A 21,617-nucleotide genomic window follows, 5' to 3' on the forward strand; every position below is an offset into this window, starting at 1 on the left:
CGGATGACAATCCTGGCACAGCCAGTCTCTTATAAACCACTAATGACGGCAGCCCACACAGGAAGACACATTCTGTGTGGATATGCTTTTAGGAGCACAATCAACATCCCTGTATTAGGGTATGAGAGATCTAAAGGCAGAGGGGCAAAAGAAGGAACGTAGCCAATACAAATGCAGAGACACCCACAATGTACCCTGCATGCACATATTCATTATCCTGAGCCAGTCCCTATTAGGGAGAATTCTCAATATGTGCTAATTTCCCTTAGCTTTTAAGACCCCCAGCAACTTTTCTGGATTTCTAGGATTTGATGTTTTACCTGGAAAGAGTGTGAGCCTTTTTTTCCACTCTTTCATGTATTTTGATGTGTGTTTTACTTTTGTGTTCTTTGGTTATGGAGTTTTAAAACAACTCCATGGGCATCATCATTTTCTGTTTGTCACACAGCACCTTCAGTGCAATGGCACAGGGGTGTCTTTCAGACTCCCCAAGGTTTAGATACCTTCCCTGGGACTGACTACTGTCTCCCAGGGCATGTGAAGTTAAAGTGACTTTACTAGTCTCTTTAAATTTACTGACCCAGCAAACCCTATCTTACTATAGAGTGCTGGAGGGGTTGCCTAGCTTCCCCTGAGTCAAAACATGCATGTAACAGTAAACTGTTACCCTTTCCTACTTTAAATGGCTGGTGGCAGTGGTTTAGATCAAACTACCATGATTTTTCCCTACCGCTAACAACGGTAGCTAAAAATTGGGTCAACCATGTTTTTCAATATGGCGCCCAAGACCTATCTGTAAAAACAGACTCCGGTCATCTTTTCTCGCCATTTCTTTTAGGAAAGGTCCTTCTTGTGTTTGTCTCTGCGCACCAAACCAGGTTTGGTCCCTTTGTTCTTTGCCGTCTGGTGGGCCTCAGTGCTGAAGCCCTCCTCTGGCACCTGAGTGTCTGGGGTGGACAGGATGTGAGGGAGGTGCACGAAAATCCCTGTGCTTAGTCTCCTAGGAGACCTGAATGCACTCTGGTATGATTGGCCAGCTGGCTGTCCGGCAAGGACAGCCACCCTGCTGTGTGAGTGACAGCCAGGCTGGAATTAATGGGGGAAAACTGTTTAAAAGCAGGTCTCTGGGACTTGGAAAGCAGAGTCGACCACTGGAACGGAAGAACTGAAGAGGAGAGGAAGGACGAGGACTGCTGCAACTCCTGGATGACCGGTGAAGCTCTGCTGCAGGTCCGAATTGCCTGAAACTCCGACGACAGAGAAGCCCTTCAAGGTTAACTTCTTCCCTTGAGTTTGATGGGAACAACCAACTCGCAAGCCACCTGGACACCATCCTATTCTGGTCGAATTTTCATCAGAGTGTTGTTGAAAACCGGATAGCCAGAGGGAAGGAAACCAGCTTGTGGACTTTAAGGCACTCACACCTTAAACCGACATCTTGCTAGCTTTTGGCCTCTTCCCTGGGCAGTGAAGGAACCTCCCGACATCCTCCTTCTTGTCCCCACGACTGAAGCTCAGGAACAGCAAGATCTGCTCCAACTGCTAGGAACAACTGCCTCAGCTACAGCTTTCTTCATTGACAAGGTACTGTGCAAACGCGGTCTGGAAATCTTTTCGGCCATCGAGAAAGTGCGTGAAACTTTCCTCAACTACAAAGGCTTGTCCTTCCCTAAACATTCGTCAAACTTTTCGCCTAGCCAAATCCTTTAAAAATCTGTGGCAAAGACTTAACCGTTATATACCAGAACTGTGCTATTCTATACAAAAGACTCTGAACCATTGAGTTTGGCCAAGACCTATTGAGAAGAATTGCTGGTTGCATTTAACTGAAACCCTTTGCCCTGTCTATGAATGTATTTGGGTTGTCTATTCTTATAACCTTGTCTTTTCCCTCCTTTATTACGTAACTGAAGTGCCATTTTGCTCCCACTCCATTTTGGAGCTACACTTGTTCATTGACTTACCGGTTGGATTTTTGTGGTGTATTAGTGTGTGATATTGAGCTCCTTATGCTAGAGTAATGTTTTATAACTGACTGAGTAAATAAATGTATATTCTTTTACCAAGAAACCTTGAGTAAGTGTTTACTTGAATCACTGTATTGGTTAGTCCTTTGCGCAACTTGTTTTACTGCTCACTTAACCTCTTGAGATAAGTCTGGCTGCTCAGCCATCGCTACCACTTTACTGTGTAGTACGGGCTTGTACCAAAGGTACAATTGTGCTTACACCTGTAGTCCTAATTGCCTGTAGTGTTCCCCAAGGGTACTGCAGGTGATTTTGCCTAACAGTCCCTGAGAAGGAAAGCTAAATCGGAGGCAGAACTTCATCTGTTGGGGAATAGGGCTGCTGCAGTGTTTCCCGCCGCCAAGGCCAAGTGACATTTTATTGGCATCCATCTCTCTCAACGCAGGTATCCTTGATGCCTTGATATCTTTGATGACCACAATGCGCAACCTGCGTGTGGTGTGATGCCAGTGGTGGACGCCTAGTATTGCCATGTCCTTAAATGAAACCAGGGTGGGACGAGATAAAAGTGTATTTCAGTTATTATGTAAATGCAAGTGGACAACTAGAACAACTTAACACACATTTTCTGTTCCAAGACAACTTTTATGCAGGTTCATTTGTTTGGATGTTTAGACAATGGGCCTCATTCCGAGTATGGCGGTAAGGGATAGCGGCCACCGGTAACGAGACCGGTGGCGGTAATCCCTTATCGCCATACTCCGAGTTCCCTCTGCGCCCTCGCCCTTAACGCCTGCTTTGAGCAGGTGTTAAAGTCGAGGGCGCAAAGGGGCCTCCAAGCCAATAACGGTGACCGTAATGAACGGTCACCGTTATTTGCATCTTCCCCATTCCCATTGAGCCCTATGGGGGCTCATTCGGGAATGGGGAAGAGCCTTGGTGAATGGGGAATTACCGCCCCGCCAACCTTGGAATGGGGCGGTGATTCCGCCATCCACCAAGGCGCTGCCGGTCCGGGTACGGCATCAACCAAGGCGTTAATAGCGCCATTGGTTAGCGCCGTACTCGGAATGAGGCCCAATGACATGCATTATTTTGGCATTATTTTGTAGCAGCAAAGTGTACGCTTTATGGGGCATATACAGGGTGTTCATTAATTCCCCGCCCCACACCCACCGCCCACCCTTAAATGCCATTTTGTTCTTATTTGAGGACACTAGAAAAGGGAACAACTTTCCGTCTTGTTCTTCTGTTCGCTTATTTTTGTATACATACATAGTGTTAGGCATGGTCTTCATCAATGTTTCACTACACGCGTTTGACTGGGGCTGTTGCCCGACAGGGCAAATAGGCCTGGCATAGAGACGGAATGCTGCGTGAGCGATGTAGTGGTGGTGATACCATAGCTTCTGAGACTAACCGTACTTTATATTTGAATAATACTTCATCAGCCACGGATATCTGCAACGCACCACAAGTTGGTAGGAGTAGGCAGTGGTCTGACACGATAAGGGCATGTCTTGCGGCATTAGCCCCACAGTTGTGAGGGGAAGGTTCACAGTTTCAGCAGAAAGAGTGAAGAGAAGAGGGTAAGGACATAGAAGTGGGTATTGTGTTCCTGCAGTATTTTGATGTGACTAATAGTGGCAACACCCTCTTGACATGAGGGCAAATATCACTCCCACCCTTATTAATGGCGGCGAGCATTGCACTGGGACATGGCATGATGAGAGTTGATCATGTTTCTGAAGTGCCATAATAGCTTCCTTCGTTCTTATCCATTTTATCACAATAAAGAGGGGGCAACAGACAGATGGAACCCAAGGACTCTGTCACATTTAGGATGCTGTTAGCATACAGAATGGGAAAAACCATTGGGGATACGGTGGTCCGGCAGGATGATACATCAATTACCTGATACTATGGATAGGAATCTATGTATTGAAATCACCCAGAATGTGGGCATTATTTGATGAGTGTTTTCTACTCAATATTGGTCACATAGGGACTATTTGGGTCACCCTGAAGTCATTGAAGAATGTTGAAGATAATGCAAGGGTTACATCAATTGTGACACCCATAAATTCCTTACATCTCCTTGTGGGACTTATAAACGAAAGATGCTTACGTATGTCAGTGCATATTTTGCATTCTTACATTTCTAATCCGAAGAAGCTTTGTGAAAGCCAATAGCTTCGGCTTTTGTATATGCATTGTAAAGTAATTTGACAGGCATTCACCTTGTGACAGCTATTGTTATCAATTGCCCAGCTCAGGTATCATTTCCTCTTGGACTCATATCATGTAAAATAGTGTTGCTTATCATACACCAGCTACTGCCATAAAATTACCTGTGTATTCACATCATTGCCAAGAATTGCCTCCCAATCAATTCTCAGCTACTCATCATTGGCTAGGTACTGTGAAGCTGGGGAAAAATAGCTTCAAGGTTCAAAACCCTCACCCTAACACACAAATGTCTGGCACTCACTGCCCCGAAATACCTGTCCAATAAAATCATCAAATCTCAATATAAAAGACCAACCACAGCCTCTCACTCCAACCGCCTATCCACACCTAGATTTAAACTCCAGAAATCCGGCAGCCACAGCATACCGGTGCTGGCGGTTAAATACTGGAACGCCCTACCATCTCACTTAAGAGCTGAAACCTCCTTCTGGTTCTTCCGTAAAGGCCTCAAAACTTGGCTCTTCTCTCAAGATGCATAACCTCCACCAAGTCTTCTTTTCAGTTTAGTCAGTGCAATGGACTTATGTAACGTACTTCAAGCAATGGCAAATGTACCTGTACTAACACTGTTACTGCTTTTAGTTAAACTCAACTGCGCCTCTGTAGCCAGCGCCTAGAGGTTTATGAGCTCATGTACCTGTACTAATATCAATTCTTTTCCAAGTTAAACCTAACTGCGCTTTCTGTAACCAGCACCTAGATTGTTTTAGGTTTTGTGCGCTCTACAAATGACAAAATAAATAAATAAGGATCCTTCACTCTCGGGGAGCATGCACTAAACTGCAAGATTGCTTGCTGCCTGATCTGCAATGCTCATATTTCCTTGCTGAGCTCATTCCTCAGTCTCAGACAGTGTTTGATGCCAATGAAACAATCTCTACAGCTGCATTGGAATCACCAGAAACCTGTGAAACTCCTCTCTATTTAGGTTTAGCAAGAGAGACCTTATGCTCTGCCAGCCGAGGGGCAGGAGTTGTTCGCCCAAGCCTGACCAGTGCAGCCTCTTGGAAACTCAGTTCCATCCGCAGCAATTTCCAATGGAGCTGTTTAAGCGGGGGAGAGGTCTATGAAACATGAATTAAAAAGCATGTTTGTTTCCCTGCAGATTGCTGAATTGATTTTGATATTGCTACTTGTTGTTGCTTTTGTCAGACTCTGTTCATACATACAAAGTAATTCCTCAATCCATACTGCCTGCCATTGGGCGAGCACATTCTGAAGTCCTGTTTATATGGACGTGTACGCCCCTCCCAGTAGACTGGCTGCCTGCACCCGCAGCCTGGACATTGTTAGACTGTCTCTGCTTCAGAGACACCCACGTCCACCTCCTCTCTGGAGCCCTAAGTCTTTGAGGGTGCTCGTTTCCAGTCCCTTCAATCCCCATTTTGCAGTGGGCCACCCGCTGTTTCAGACATGACTGCATTTCTAGCCAATATGGGCAAGGCATTTTAGAAGTTTGAGATTAAAAAACAAAACTAAATATGCAGCAACCAGGGGACATCTGGTTCCCATGCCAACAGACCCTCCCAGTGTTTGAACCTTTGATCTTTTGTATGGGCTGTTGCAGGGGACTGTCTCTTTAAGGGACCAACGCCCAAGGCAACGTCATGAGCAGATTTGATGTAGGGGAAAGGGAGGGGGGAGAAGGAGAAGGGCACTTTCAAAGGGATTGTGTCCTCCGACGTATTCCTCATCTTAGATATCTCCTTCCAGCTCTGCTGGCCTCGGAAAAAATTTTCTCTAGAGGGCGCTGCGCGTCGACGTCCTCCGAGTCGATGTCCTTCGACAGCCGCCGTATCGACGTCGACGTCATCCTGCCTATAAAGGCCGCGCGCAGCTTCCGTTGCTCAGTTCCGTTTTTCCGCGCTTACTCAGTGCCTCGGAATACCGTTGCTCAGTTTCTTAGTCGGATTAATCCTATTTACCTCGAGTTATTCGATCCGTACTCGATGGCTTCCTCATCGGAACCGACAACTCCTCTATCCGGCTTCAAGAAATGTCGAGATTGTGGGAAAAAGATGTCGTTGACCGATCCTCACAGAATTTGTCTGTGGTGTTTGGGAGCTGAACACCATTGTTCGGAGTGCGAGGACTGTATGTCCATGACAGCTAAGGCCCTGGGGGAAGCTGGAGAAAGGTAAGACTTTTAAAGCTTCTTCTTCGTCGACGAAGTCGAGACATTCGTCTCCTCGTCACCATTCACGCTCCAGGTCTCGGAGTGGGTCTCATCGCTCCTCGAGATCGAAGCACTCGAAGAGGAGACGTCAAAGATCCCCTTCTCCGTCTTCCTCTTTCTCTGTTTCGCCAAAAAGAATCCCTTGCCCCACGAAACATAGTTCCCGGGCTGAATGGGAGGAATTCCGAAAAAATATGATGAGCGTCTTCGAGAAAGCGGCCTCGACCCCCTCGAAGACTGCCGAGAGCGATGCTCTGGTCGAAAGACCCGAAGGTCAAAAACGCCGCGAGTCGCAGTACCCGGCGAAAGAAACCTCTCGAGCGCGTCTCGAACCCTCGAGCAGGACTATGACCTCCAAACCTTCCTCGAAGGTTCCGTCGATGCCGTCGACGAGGGTTCCGTCGACGTCGAGGTCGATGTCTTCGACGCTGTTGTCGAAGGGACCTTCGACACACGGGTCTGTCGACTCGACGCCGGCTTCGACACCGGCGTCGACGCCAAGAAAAGTCACGGTTACCACACATCCAGTGACTATCCCCAGGCCTTCGACGTCGATGGCTTCGATATTGTCGAGTAGAATTCCAATTCTGTCGAGGTCTTCGAGGCCTCCGCCTCTGTTTTCGACGCCACGCTCGAAGCCTTCGACGTCCGCTTCGACGACATCGACGTTTTCAAGGCCAATAATGACAAGTTCGGCACCCTCTGCCTTGGAAATGGGATTTACTCCCTTTATGAGTTCAGAACAATTGAGAACTATATCCTCAATTTTAGAAGAGGGTAATTTGTCTGAACAGGAAGACACATTTGAGTTACAGGGACCTGTAACCCCAGTTAGAGAGGAATTTTCCTCTGAAGAGCGCAGATTAAAGGATCTTCATGATTCTTTACATGAGGCAAGTGGGTTAGACACTTCCCCTGAGGTGGAGTTTGCTAAGCCAGACCCGGGGGAGCATGCTGAAACCCCCTACAGAGCCTTAATGGCCAGGATTACAGAGTTCATGGGGTGGTCTGCACCTTCACAATCTTTCCAACAAGATGACCTCACGGATATTCTTGACAAAGGCCCACAGGAGGATCCTGTGGTGCCTTTTCATAAAGCTCTTCAGAGAAAGATCATGACAAACTGGGAAACCCCAGTTGTAGTACCAGCAGTAAATAAGAAAATCTGTCTACAAAGTACAGGGTATCTTCTACAGACCCAGAGTTTTTGTCTAAACACCCATCCCCAGAAAGTCTGGTGGTACAGGCAGCATCCTCTACCGATGTCAAGACGGCTTATCCTACCGTCCCACAGGACAGGGACGATAAAAAATATGATGCTATGGCAAAGAAAGTCTTTTCAGCATGTAGCATGGCGTTAAAATCTGTTAATGCTACTTGCACCCTTGCTAGGTTCAGCCATACACTTTGGGAGTGTGCTTCTACAGCGGCTGACTGCATCCCGGAGGGAGAAGAAAGGGATGCGTTCCTGAATATTATACAGGACGGTAAAGACGCTATGTGCGAATCCCTCCAGACGGGCATTGATTCGGCTGACAGTATCAGCAGAGCAATGGCGGCAAGTACATCAACCAGGAGATTCGCTTGGTTGAGAAAGTCGGGTTTTGCCCCAGATGTGCAAGGTAGGCTCTTGAACATGCCATTCGATGGCTCTTCTTTGTTCGGGAAAAAGGCGGATGACAGTTTAGAGAAACTGCAAACTTCAAAAGCAGCAGCAAAATCCCTAGGAGCTGCAATCCGTCAGACTCCTTTTCGTCCCACAGGAACCTCTGCGAGGGGCAAATCCTTTCGCTTCTACTCCGCATTCGGAAGAGGTAGAGGATGACCGGCTCAAAGGGGTCAAAGAAGAACTACCCGAGGTGGACGGGGTAGATATTCAAAAGCCGCAGCAACAGCAGGTGCCTCTTTACCATCGGCATCTGCATCAGCCGCCCCAAAACCACTCTGAGGACTTCCCTCACAGGACACCTGTAGGAGGCAGGTTGACTCTCAACATCTGACGGTATGGCAGGCTATCACGTCAGATGCTTGGGCATTGGAAACAGTTGCCCAAGGTTACTGCCTGCCTTTCCTACGTATACCTCAGAGTCATCCACAGGGGATCAGCTCTCAGAAAGCTCCAGATCCGCTCCTCTTGCAGGAAATTTGGGACCTGCTAGAGAAAGGTGCCATAGAACCGGTACCTGTAGCGGAGAGGAACAAGGGCTGGTACTCCCCTTACTTTCTCATTCCAAAGAAAGACGGAGGAATGAGACCCATCTTGGACTTGCGAGAATTGAACAAATTCCTCAGAAAAGACAAATTCAAGATGGTCACTCTTTCTCAGATCCTCCAGGCCCTTCAGTTCCAGGACTGGTTGGTATCTCTGGACCTTCAGGACGCTTATTTCCATGTGCCTATCCATCTCAAACACAGGAAATACCTGAGGTTCGCAATTGGCAACTCTCACTATCAATTTCGAGTGCTGCCATTTGGGCTGACCTCCGCCCCGAGGGTCTTCACCAAGTTAATGTCGGTAGTGGCTGCAAGTCTAAGGAGGGAAGGGATTCACGTCTACCCCTACCTGGACGATTGGTTGATCAGGGCTGTTTCTCCGGAACAAGCTCAGATCCAGCTAAATCACGTGTGCCACTTCCTTCACAGACTGGGCTTCTCCCTCAATTTAAAGAAGTCACAAATGATACCATCGCAGAGACTCCAGTTCATAGGAGCGATCCTGGATACTTCCCTGGGAAAAGCCTCGCCACCAGAGGTGAGGGCTCAAGATATTCTACAGATGGTTATCAAGTTCCAGCATGCCCAACGTCTCCCAGCCTTTGACTTTTTGAGGTTGCTAGGCCTCATGGCATCCTGCATTTTCCTAGTGCCAGAGGCTCGCCTGAGAATGAGATCCCTCCAGTGGGCACTGAGGACTCAGTGGTCACAATTCTCAGGGAGAATGACAGATCTTCTTCAGGTTCCCGGCAGGGTGGCTCGAGACCTTCAGTGGTGGGCCTGTCAGGAGAACATTCTGAAAGGAGAACAGTTTTGGCAACCCTGGCCGGAGATAACAGTAGTCACGGATGCCTCACTCACGGGGTGGGGAGCCCACGCCAACGACTTGACCATCAGCGGTCGTTGGTCTCCATCGGAGTCCAGACTACACATCAACCTGTTAGAGCTGAGAGCCATCAGACTTGCGCTGAAGGCGTTCCTGCCAGCTGTACAAGGGAAGAACGTCCTGATAATGACGGACAACACGGTGGCCATGCATTACCTCAACAAAAGAGGAGGCGTAGGATCACTACCCCTGTGCAGAGAGGCGATGCAGCTCTGGTTTTGGGCAATCCAAGAAGGAATCTCTCTTTCGGCAGTTCACCTAGCCGGAGAGAAGAACTTGACAGCGGACGCTCTGAGCAGGCAGAACACAGTCTCCCACGAGTGGGAGCTAGCTCAGGAAGTCCTTCAAGAGATCTTCGCCCTTTGGGGAACCCCCCAGGTAGATCTGTTCGCCACCAGCCTAAACAGGAAATGCGACCTGTTCTGCTCAAGGGAATTTCCCCCGAGAGGAGCTCTGGGAGACGCGTTCATAGTGGACTGGGAGTTTCCGCTTCTGTACGCGTTCCCACCGGTCCCTGTCATTCCTCAAATGATCAGGAGGTTGAGAAGATTCCGGCGAACCATGATCCTAATTGCCCCGGATTGGGCCAGGAGAACGTGGTACCCGGACCTTCTAGACTTGTCCATCTGCCCTCCAATTCGACTTCCACTCAGAGAGAACCTACTCTCACAGAAGGGAGGTCAGGTTCTCCATCCACACATCAAAAGCCTCAACCTTCACGCTTGGCTTCTGAAAGGCTGAGGTACAAGGATTGGGACCTCCCTGATGATGTTATGGAGGTGTTGCTTTCGGCAAGGAGGCCAGCAACAAAGTCTTTATACCGCTGCCGTTGGAACAGATTTTGCAGCTGGTGTAGAGAACAGAATATCGACCCTTTTTCATGTGGTACACCAATGGTTTTGTCCTTCCTACTATATTTGGCTAATTCAGGCCTTCAAGTTGGCACCATTAAGGGCTATCTCGCAGCGCTATCCATCTTTAAGCGTACTGCGGAAGAACCATCCTATTTCAAATTACCCTTGGTAATACAGTTTCTAAAGGGGTTAACCAATGTTTATCCCCCAAGACCATTCCAAGTTCCCCTATGGGATTTAAACTTAGTACTAATTTTCCTGATGGGTACACCTTTCGAACCTCTCCATTCTTGTTCGTTAAGATTCCTTACCCTTAAAACTGTTTTATTAATAGCACTTACATCTGCTAGAAGGGTGAGCGAATTACAAGCTCTTTCTTGTAAACCCCCTCATACTATATTTCACAAAGACAAAGTTGTCCTGCAAGTGAAGCCTAATTTCCTCCCAAAGGTGGTTTCTGAATTCCATATCACTCAGAATATTACCCTACCATCTTTCTATCCTCCTCCTCACCCGGGGAAAGAGGAAGAGAGGTTACACAGGCTAGACCCTAGGAGGGCTTCAAGTTTTTACATTAGTAGACTAGCCAGGATAAGACAGGCAGACCAGCTGTTTGTAGGTTACACAGGTCACAAGCTGGGATTACCAATAACTAAGCAGACCATTTCCAGAAGGACATCGACTCGGAGGACGTCGACACGCAGCAGAGCTGGAAGGAGATATCTAAGATGAGGAATACGTCGGAGGAACATCCCGTCGAAAGAACGTTACAAGGTAAGAAGTAACTTGTTCTTCTACTTGTATGTAGAATAAAGAGACGCATTTATCTGAAGCTGGTGTGCGTCCGTTATTACGCGAGGCCCAAAAGGGCTAACATCTGGCAACGAGGTGTTTCCCGCACACCAGCATCCTCCTTTGTCAGCGACAGCAATCCTGCTGTGCCGCTGACGTCCACGCTGGCGATCCTGCTGGGTCCGTGGCAGTGATCCCACTGAACCGTCAAGCCGCCCTGCTGTGCCGTGCTCTCCATCCACATGCTAGCAATCCCGCTGCACGTTCGGGCCAGTGCAGCCCACAAGCTCCAGATACCATACACCTGCCAGTAATCCTGCTGCGCAGTACAATTGAATGAGCGATGCTCCCAGAACATGTGTGTGCGCGATCCCGCCACATCAACCAGGCAGGTTCAACCCTGAGAGCCTGCCCCTCCTCCTTCCTTCCAACTACCCGCTCCGGTCTCCCCACACAGAACTCTGGAAGAGCACCCCGGCTCCACACACAACAGTGAGTGCTGCAGAGGCCAGCTCCAGGCTCAGGACTTCTCATTGAAAGCACTGAAACACACATGCTACCTTAAAGACAACGCTGCCAACTCCAGGCCCAGGACTCCTCATTGTAAACACAGAAGCGCACGTGCTACCTCAAGGACAACGCTGCATGAGGAGGTTTGCACGTACTGTGACACAGCAATGCTGCAAGCTGCTTGTTTCAAAAGCCATCGCAGACAATTCACAGGTGGGTGAAAGGCCCTACACACACAAAAGTGTCCCAGCTCGCCGCGGACGTTAGCGACAACCCAACCACAAGTCGCCCATACCGCCTGTGGAAGGTGACTCCCGCCCCATGACTCATTTAAAGGAGCTCAGCCCATCAAGGCGCGCCTGTCGCCCACGACAGGATGAGTTCTCCCCCTGGTCAAGCGGGTCAAGTTCCGTCGCCTCTACCACCGCCATCACGATCCACGGCCACAGCATGGCGCATGCCTCCGCCATTCTCCATGACCCCCCAGGTAGACAAGGGCCCCCGGTGGGTTGAATGGCTCATGGATTTCAATAACTTTATAGCAGCTGCTGGCGAAGAGACGTCCCCACGCCTACGCAGCATGTTCATCAACATGTACGGGACTGAAATAAAAACATTAATTAAAACAATCCCGCCAGTGGAACACACAGACTTCGCAGCTCTGATAACAGCACTTAACAAAAGACTGGTCATAGAACCCAACACGGACTATGAACGGTATATGTTCAACCAATGCACCCAGCGCATTGACGAAACTGTGGATGAATTCATCACCAGGCTCCAAATTAAAGGGACGCACTGCCAATTCCACGCCTTTTCTCTGGAGGAAGCCATTCACCTGAGAGTGATAGAAGGGTGTCTCTCACCCTCATTGAAAAAAACAACTTCTCAAAAAAACCCTCACCATTGAAAAAGTTTGTGAAACAGCCACAATCCTCAAAAGGGTTGATAAACAGGCAACGCAGATGACCAGCACGACAACTCCTAAGCATTAGAGAAGGGAGGCGATAGCAGCAGTCCACACGGGTAATGCCAGAGGGGGTGAAAGAACCAGCGGACCAACCTACGCATCGACCCCACAAATGCAAAGACAGTGTTACAGGTGTGGGATGGCCTTCCCCCATGCCGGATCATGCCCTGCACTCACCCAAAAGTGCGGAAATTGTGGCAGGGAAGGACCCTTCCAAGCCGTTTGCTGAGAGGGTAGACCTTTTCCCACGCCACAAACACCCTCGTCACCACAATACAGACCGGCTCCGCATCCATCTCAAAACCAACTATACCAGGTACACCCATACCAACAGGGGCCAAGGAGATACGTGAGAGTGGTAGAAGAACTCTATTCAGAAAACGAACCCCATGAATACGAGCCACACAACGTGGTCCCTAGGATTCATGATGAATATGATGGTCCACCTCCAACACAACCACACTACCAAACCTTGGTGCAAGTCAACAAATACTATGAGGATGAACAATACGATGCATACACACAGGACGAGTTTGTGAACCTCATCATGGATGAGGGCAGGCGCGAGAATCACCAAAGATACCAGTTGACATTTGTGACAAACAATTCTGTTTCCTCATTGACTAAGGGGCCACAGTGAATATTATGGGGAAAAAGGAATTTCAACAAATCCAGATCAAACCCCCACTCACGCAGACCTCCTCCGGAATATTCCTTTGGGGTGCTGACACCCCTCTGCACAGCGTAGGGTCCTTCAAGAGACAACTCATCCATGGTAACCACTCGACTACGACCACCATCCAAGTAATAAGGAGCCCAACCAAAGGGCGATATTTGCTGAGCTACAAGACGGCCTCACACTTAGGCCTCCTCAACATCCACATACAGGAAGGCGACACCATCCACTCAATATCGCCCAGAGGCAAAACACAAGGACACGTCTATAACATGGAGTAGACACCACCTATGAGTCCAACCATTACAAAAGATGTCATCCTGAAGGAATTCCCACATTTATTCCAAGGCCTAGGCAAGATGAGGGGTCCTCCAGTGAGGCTACACATTGACCCGTTGGTCCGCCCAGTCCCACAACACCTGCGCAGGGTCGGATTCCATCTCCAAGCCGCAGTGTCAAATGAACTCAGTCAGCTCCTACGGGACGATATCACTGAACCAGCCACAGGACCGACTCCATGGGTCTCCCCATTGGTAATTGTCCCGAAGGAAGGTGGTCGTCTACGCCTGTGTGTCGATATGAGGGTGGCCAATACAGCCATCCAAAGGGAAAGTCACCCAGGACCCAAAATTGAGGACATGATTGTCCAGTTGAACAAAGCTGTCCTCTTTTCAAAATTGGACCTGAACCAAGGATACCATCAGATGGTACTCCATCCCGAATCGCGGGTGATCACCGACTGGCATACTGAGATTGTTGTAGATGCCAGCCCTGTAGGCCTAGGAGCCATTCTCGCACAAACTAGCGGCCCTGATACCAACCCAAGACACATAGTGGCATTCGCCAGCAGAGCGCTGGCTCCCTCAGAATCGGCGTACTCCCAGGCAGAGAAAGAAAACCTGGCAGCCGTCTGGGCCTGTGAACACTTTCACAATTTTGTAAGATGGAAGGATTTTCGCCGGGCTGTTCAAGGACACCCAGGGGCCTGCAGAGATGAACTTGAAAGGCTTGCCAAAATACATACCAAACTAGCTGTCCAGGACAAAGTCATCCTACTAAGGGGCTGTTGACTGGTTATTTCGGCAACACTGAGGTCTGCAATCATCGAGACTGTCCATGAAGGCCACAGGTGTGCGGCCAACACCAAGCGTCAACTCAGGTGCCATGTGTGGTTCCCCTTCATGGACGATATGGTCGACCGGTGGGTGAAGAACTGCGGGGCGTGTCAATGCACCGCAAAGGCAGAACCCCCAGTGCCGCTAAGAGTGGGAAAGGGTTGTGGTAGATTTCTATGGACAACTCGAGATAGGTGAATACTTGTTACTCTTCATTGACAAACACTCCAGATTCCCCATCGTAAAGAGGGTGAAATCCACAGCATTCGCCCATGTAGCAGCCACATTCAACAAAGTCATCAGTGAATGGGGGATCCCCAACACATTAAAATCGGATAATGGACCGCCCTTTAGTGGACATGCATTCGGGATATTTGCAAGACACATGGAGTTTACCCCCCAAAGGATCACGCCCCACTGGCCCAAGCCAACAGGATTACAGAAAGATTCATGGCCTCAATGAAAAAGACGATGCAAAGAGCACGAATTGTGGGTGCAGACCCCCACCAGGCGTTGTGTCGAACGTTGAGAGACTACTGCAAAACATCCCTTGAAGCCACCAACAAAACCCCGGCTGAGCTCATGATGAAATACCAAGTCCGGACCAGGATCATCAACAACCCGACAACCAGGCCTGAACAGGACTGAGAAGTCATCCAAAGGGACGCCTAAAGAAAGGAGAAAGCTAGAACTGAAACAGACGGCCGAAGGAGAGCTCAGGCGAAGAAGTTCTAAGTTGGAAACAAAGTATGGGTCCAGCAAAACACGATCAGAAAGACAGACTTGCAGTTCACACCCGAGCCCCTACAAGTCACTGCTGTCAAGGGAACGATGGTGACAGCAGCAAATGACTCAAAGGCGGTAACTAGAAATAGTTGCATGTTCAAACATGTCATGAGAGGAGAGGAGGAAAGACCTCCACCAGTTGACCTGGACCCTGAACATTGTGATGTGCAGGACGAGGAGTGGGTCCCTCGCAAACCACCGGTTCTACGTCAGTTGGTTCCTACTGAAGAGACTGACACCGGCTCAAGTCAAGAGTCACACAGACGACCACAAAGAGTGATCAAGAGACCTCTGAGGTTAGTAGAAGAGTGTTAAGCCACGGTTGGCACAGTTCCAGTTAAAGCCCTTGCAAGGACATTTGTTCGGGGGTGTTGTTGCAGGGGACTGCCTCTTTAAGGGACCAAAGCCTGAGGCAACGTCACGAGTGGATGTGACGTAGGGGAAAGAGAGGGGGGAGGAGGAGAAGGGCACTTTCCACTTGTATGAAGAATAAAGAGACGTGTTTATCTGAAGCTGGTGTGCGTCCGTTATTACGTGAGACCCAAAGGGGCTAACATGTGCATAACGCTGAAATGTCACAGAATCGTGTCACAAGCCTACAGCAGTAAGTATTCGGAAGTGTAACAGTGTTGTTGTGGAGATGGCTGGCTGCAGCAGTTCTCTCATGTTTCCTTTCATTTGTGACACAATGAGCACACATAAAAGCTGTTATAGCTCACAACTTAATGGCAGTAGGAAACTGCCAGCGAGCAAGGTTTTCCACATTGCCATGGCTATAGATTAACATGATAGAGTGAACAAGTCTCCCATGTGAGCTACTGTAAACCGCTATGTCACTCCCCAGCTTGCATGCAAAAGACAAAGCATCTGTACGAGATTGTTTTCAAATGTTTACGTTTAACCCCGATAATTAAACTTCAGCATGGCACTTCATACCAAGGACGTCATTTCACCAAACTGGCAGGGGTAGCGGAAGTGACATCACGTGACCCTTGACCTCTGATGACATCACAGGAAGTGTTGTCATTTGACCCGACCCTGTAGTGATATAAAGGGAAGCGATGGAACACGACCTTTCACCCCTTGACAAAACAGGAAGTGTCATCACATAGCATTGTTCCTAGGAAAACTACGAAAGATATGGTTACGATCTCACTGTTATGTGATATACATTTCATACAAGAATGGATCACCATATGTATCGATAATATCAATGTGCTTAGGCCCATATTACCAAATTACTGTGAATGCAAGCAGACGTCCAAGGGCAAATGATAAGGATGTGTTATTATATAGCACTTACGCTTAAGTGCTTTATTTAGAACAAATATACATACACTATCACTCAACCTGTGTTGGTACTCATTTATCAACCTCAGAAGGATGAAAGGCTGACTTGGCCTTGCCAGGATTCAAACCTACAACGTGCAGATACACACAAACCGCAGCAGCGAGCGCTCAACCCACTGAGCTGTTTTATGGGCTATAGCTATCTTACTGGCTATAGAAATATGAGCAATTACATGTCTGAGTGTTCTCAAAGTCAGAAACCAAATTACACTATGTAATGGAAACCATTAGAATGGTAACTGAGATTTAACCGCAGGCCATTTCATCTGTAGGTCTGGTGCTAAGTTGGCCCCATGTGAAGCCTACGTGGATCTACTTTTCAGGCTTCAGAGGTTGGCAAAATACAATGGGAGGGTTCATAGCTGTGTATTAAAGAATTTAGAGTAGCCCAGGGAAAGCAGCGCACTCAAATGGCATCCCGTGCTCTGGGCACTCGTTACCTGATACATGCAAACAAACATCCTGAACAGCATACCAGGGAGATGGGAAATATAGACATTAAAACAACGCATTCATTGTGGCACAATGAAATCAAGGGCCACTTGATATGCTATGGTCAAACATTTCTACACTGTACACAAGCTTTTAGGCACAAGGATTTTGTCAAGTGACCGAAAACACTGAGATGGAATGTCTTGTGATGATCGTAACAGAGACAACAGCAGAAAAAAACATGCTATAACTGCAACTTTCAAAAAGCAAAATACATAGTCCGAAATGGATGCTTATTCTGCTGTAAATGCTTTTTGGAAGTTTTTGTCCGGATTGTGAATTTGAGGTGCTTAAGAGCCGACTAAATTTGCGACTCATCTCCTGAAGTGTGCATGAAATAAACCTTTAATGAGTCTAGCAATGATTGTATAGAATTCCAGAAAGACACATTATTTGTTATTCCTATTCTTCCTTATTTCGTGTCATTGCTCAGTGTTTTTTAAGAGGCCTGAACAATAAAGCCTGTCCACTCCAGAAACAAAGAGCCACATGGCACTGGCCAAAGCCCTGGAGCATCATTTTTTTTTAAAAAAAGATTTTTTTAGGGGTAGCAAGGGAGACCACAGGGGTAGCAAGGGATACGTCAGGGGTCACGGGTGCGACCCCTGGTGACCCCAAATGACATCCCTGCTTCATGCCCCGATATTTCAGTGCAGTGTGTTCATTAGCAGTGTGTATTAAATGCCCACATAGTCCTGAATCACTTTGCAATAAAGAGGCTGGCCAGCAATGCCCCTCGATGCAACATTAACATTTGTATTGCAAAGCATGCTCTACCAGTGGGGTCAGTGTCCACCTTTATACTTGAAACTCAACATCCATCTAAACATTCATGCTGATTAAAAAATCCATACGTCCCCCATGCACACAATTTAAATCATCCATTCAACCTTCTATCCATCCATACAAAAAACACTATCACCTATGAAAAAGCTAGACCTATTGGCTTTGGTCATTCCTGTGCCCTGAAGCCAGTCCCTCAGACTAAACACTGGGCTGATGCTCGGCGATGGCGGGGCCTAAATGGCCATACAGGCTGGAAACTATTTTCTGCCTTTAAGCGTCCGATACCCATGTGGGTAATGTGGTATGTGGAAGAAAATGATCACAAAACAATCTATGCTGCAGCTGCATTTTATGTTAAGATAAATACCATAAGCCATAATGATCTCATCCAAAAATATTTTTGTTTGTTAAATATCATAAATACATATGATCGTGATAAAACAAATAACTTTGTTGTGTTTGATAATTCACAGTGGAGAGCCCCCCACTGGGATGGGCTCAGAAGGTTTACATTCCAACATTGCAGCTCCAATTGCTCTAACACACAACACCAGCAGGCTTTGCATCTCTCCTCATATCCATCCATCCTTTATCTACACTCTCACATCAGCTGTTTTACGACACGCAGTGTTGCTTTGCGACACCTTTGAGTCCAAACTAAAAAGTCTGTTTTTAAATGGTAGGTCTGTATCTGTAAGTGCATTCTTGTGTTTTCTAATTATGTTTTTTCATTTGGTTCTAGGTAGAGCAGATACTTAGCGATGGGCGTAGAGTCATCACGTTCCGCAACGGCACCAAAAAGGAGATCAGTACGGACGGCAAATCGGTCATGGTGACGTTTTTCAATGGAGACATAAAAAAGATCTTACCGGATCAGAGAGTGGTATGCAAGCACTTACATCTCAAGGGATTATTTACGATGACACCAATGCCTGGATAATCCATGATAATGCCCAGATAAGTGACAAGATTTCTTAAAGGGGATGGTCTAACAGTATAGAAACTATATATGTATCTTTTCCTCTGACCTTCAGACTCCCAACTCATTGGGAGGGTCTCAAGGCCAGTAGAGCGACCAGATCCCTCTTATCAGGTTAGAACGCATCATGCAATACTAGGATGCATGCATGCACACAAGCTGTCAGTCCCTCCTCCTTTAAGCCCCGCTGCCAGGCCACGCTTCCTTCTTAAGGCCGGCACCAGCGTGGCCTTCATTTTCGTAACAGTATCTTCCTGAGTGGGGTTGGGCTATCAAAGTCCAGCGACGGGGATCATATGTTTGCAGATCCCTTTTTGAGGACTGAATTCCATGTCAGAGTGAAAAGAAAGGTTTGTGGGGTGGAAGAAGCTCCTAGCTGACATCTTCTACTGCTTGTAACGCTAATGTAGGATGAACTTTGATTATGCACACCCAATGTCTTGGGCTAACAAGATCATTTTTAAATGATTGTTTTGTGTTTCTGCAGTGTATGATTTGATGATGAAGGATAGTAGCATTCATGTTCAGCACTTCTAGACATTGACTGATTAAGTGGTCCCACGACAGGTTACAGTTCATAGTTTGGCACAGGCCGGTCATTCCATTCGAAGGGCATTGCCTCAGACTCCTGGTTTTGTGAGTGGCCTTTCTCTGGATTGTGCACTCGGCCTTGCCGGCGAGAGTAACCCTGGAAAAGGAGTGGTCATCTTCAGAACACTGTGTAGCAGACAACCGCTTTCCATTTTGGTTCATGAAGTCACCTGAGCTAGATTGGAAAGGGGACCCATTTTATGTAGATAAATGCCATACAATCAAAACAAGCAATCGGGCAGGTACTCAGAAAACTGGAAGAGGCCACACAATGATTTTTCTTTGTTAGATTTAAGGTACAAGAGAGGATGCAGATTTTGGACTAACTGAAAATTCTGTGCAGAGAAGGAGCAATGCCTTAGGTTTAAAAGTCCTACAGACTTAACCAGATGCCGTAGAGTGTAGTGACTGGTAAAGAAAAACCCACAGACAATTAATTTGCAAAGCAAAGAAAACAAAGAGCATATTAAGCTTAATTGCCTGAATGAGCATTATGCATGGGCATCTGCAATTGCTGTCTTATCTAAGAGACCATAAACACTTCTGGAAGCAGGGAACACATGTAATGATTGGAAAACAGTCCACTCTCATGAGCACTGGTCTAGTTTCTTTCTATTCCTGTGCCATAAAGCATGGGCACTGTCATGAAGGCTGGTCTGATTTCCTTCTCATCCTGTGCCCTGAAGCATGTATACTGTGAGGAGCACTGGCCTGGTTTCCTTCTACTCATCTTCCATGAAGTATGCATACTGTCATGAACACTGGCCTGGTTTCCTCTCTATGTCTGTGTCTTGGAACATTCATACTGTCATGAACGCCTGCCTGGTTTCCCTCTATTCCTGTGCCCTGAAGCGTGCATATTGCCATGAACACTGGCCTTGTATCCCTCTAATGCTCTGTCCTAAAACATACATTCTGTCAGGAATGATGGCCTGGTTTCCCTCTACATCTGTGCCCTGAAGCATGCATACTGACATAAACACTGGCCTAGTTTTCTCTCTATTTCTGTGCTCTGAAATAGACATACTGTCATGAACTATGGCCTGGTTTTCTCCCTATTTCTGTGCTCTGAAATAGACATACTGTCATGAACTATGGCCTGGTTTTCTCCCTATTTCTGTGCCCTGAAATAGACATACTGCCATGAACTATGGCCTGGTTTTCTCCCTATTTCTGTGCTCTGAAATAGACATACTGTCATGAACTATGGCCTGGTTTTCTCCCTATTTCTGTGCCCTGAAATAGACATACTGTCATGAACAATGGCCTAGTGTCCTTCCATCCCCGTGCCCTGAAGCATGCATACCCTCATGTACACCTGCCCAGTTCCCTTATATTCCTGTTACCCTCATGCACACTGGCCTGGTTTCCTCTCTATGTATGTTCCCTGAAACATGCATACTGTCATGAACCATGGCCTGATTTCCTCTCTATATGTGTGCTATGGAGCATGCATACTGCCATAAACATTGGCCTAGTTCCCTTCTATTCCTGTTCCATGAAGCATACATACCCTCATGTTCACTGGCCTGGTTCTTCTGTTCCTGTTCCCTAAGCATGAATACTGTCATGAGCGCTGGCCTGGTTTCCTCTCTATTTATTTGCCCTGAAGCATGCATACCCTCATGAAAACTGGCCTGGTTTCCGCTCTATTTATGTTCTGTGAAGCATGCATACCCTCATGTACACCTGCCAGTTCCCTTCTATTCCTGTTCCCTGAAGCATGCATACCCTCATGCACACTGGCCTGGTTTCCTTCTATTCCTGTTCCCTAAGCATTTATGCTGCCATGAGCACTGGCCTTGTTTCCTCGCCATTGTTGTACCCTGAATCATGCATTCCCTCATGAGCACTGGCCTAGTTTCCTCTCTATGTAAGTGCCCTGAAACAAGCATATTGTCATGAACCATGGCCTGATTCCCTCTCTCTATTTGTGCTCTGGAGCATGCATACTGTCATAAACATTGGCCTAGTTCCCTTCTATTCCTGTTCCCTGAAGCATGCATACCCTCATGAGAAATTGCCTGGTTTCTGCTCTATTTATGTGCCCTGAAGCATGCATACCCTTATGTACACCTGCACAGTTCCCTTCTATTCCTGTTCCCTGAAGCATGCATACCCTCATGTAAACTGGGCTGGTTTACTTCTATTCCTGTTCCCTAAGCATGAATACTGTCATGAGCACTGGCCTGGTTTCCTCGCCATTGCTGTGCCCTGAGGCAT

The 21,617-nt window shown here is 47.5% G+C and overlaps 1 protein-coding gene across 2 annotated transcripts in view; it reads left to right on the top strand.

Moving 5' to 3' along the window:
• The window catches only part of LOC138467662 (centromere protein J-like), a 714,848-nt gene that overhangs the window by 642,437 nt on the left and 50,794 nt on the right, over positions 1-21,617 (top strand). For both annotated transcript variants that reach the window (XM_069607842.1, XM_069607843.1), the window contains one exon: positions 18,567-18,707. In XM_069607842.1, coding sequence (XP_069463943.1) covers positions 18,567-18,707 — 141 coding nt within the window. The remainder of the gene's footprint in view (positions 1-18,566; positions 18,708-21,617) is intronic.

This window comes from Ambystoma mexicanum, chromosome 4q, assembly GCF_040938575.1.
Source record: "Ambystoma mexicanum isolate Mex_15411 chromosome 4q, UKY_AmexF1_1, whole genome shotgun sequence".
NCBI lineage: Eukaryota > Metazoa > Chordata > Amphibia > Caudata > Ambystomatidae > Ambystoma > Ambystoma mexicanum.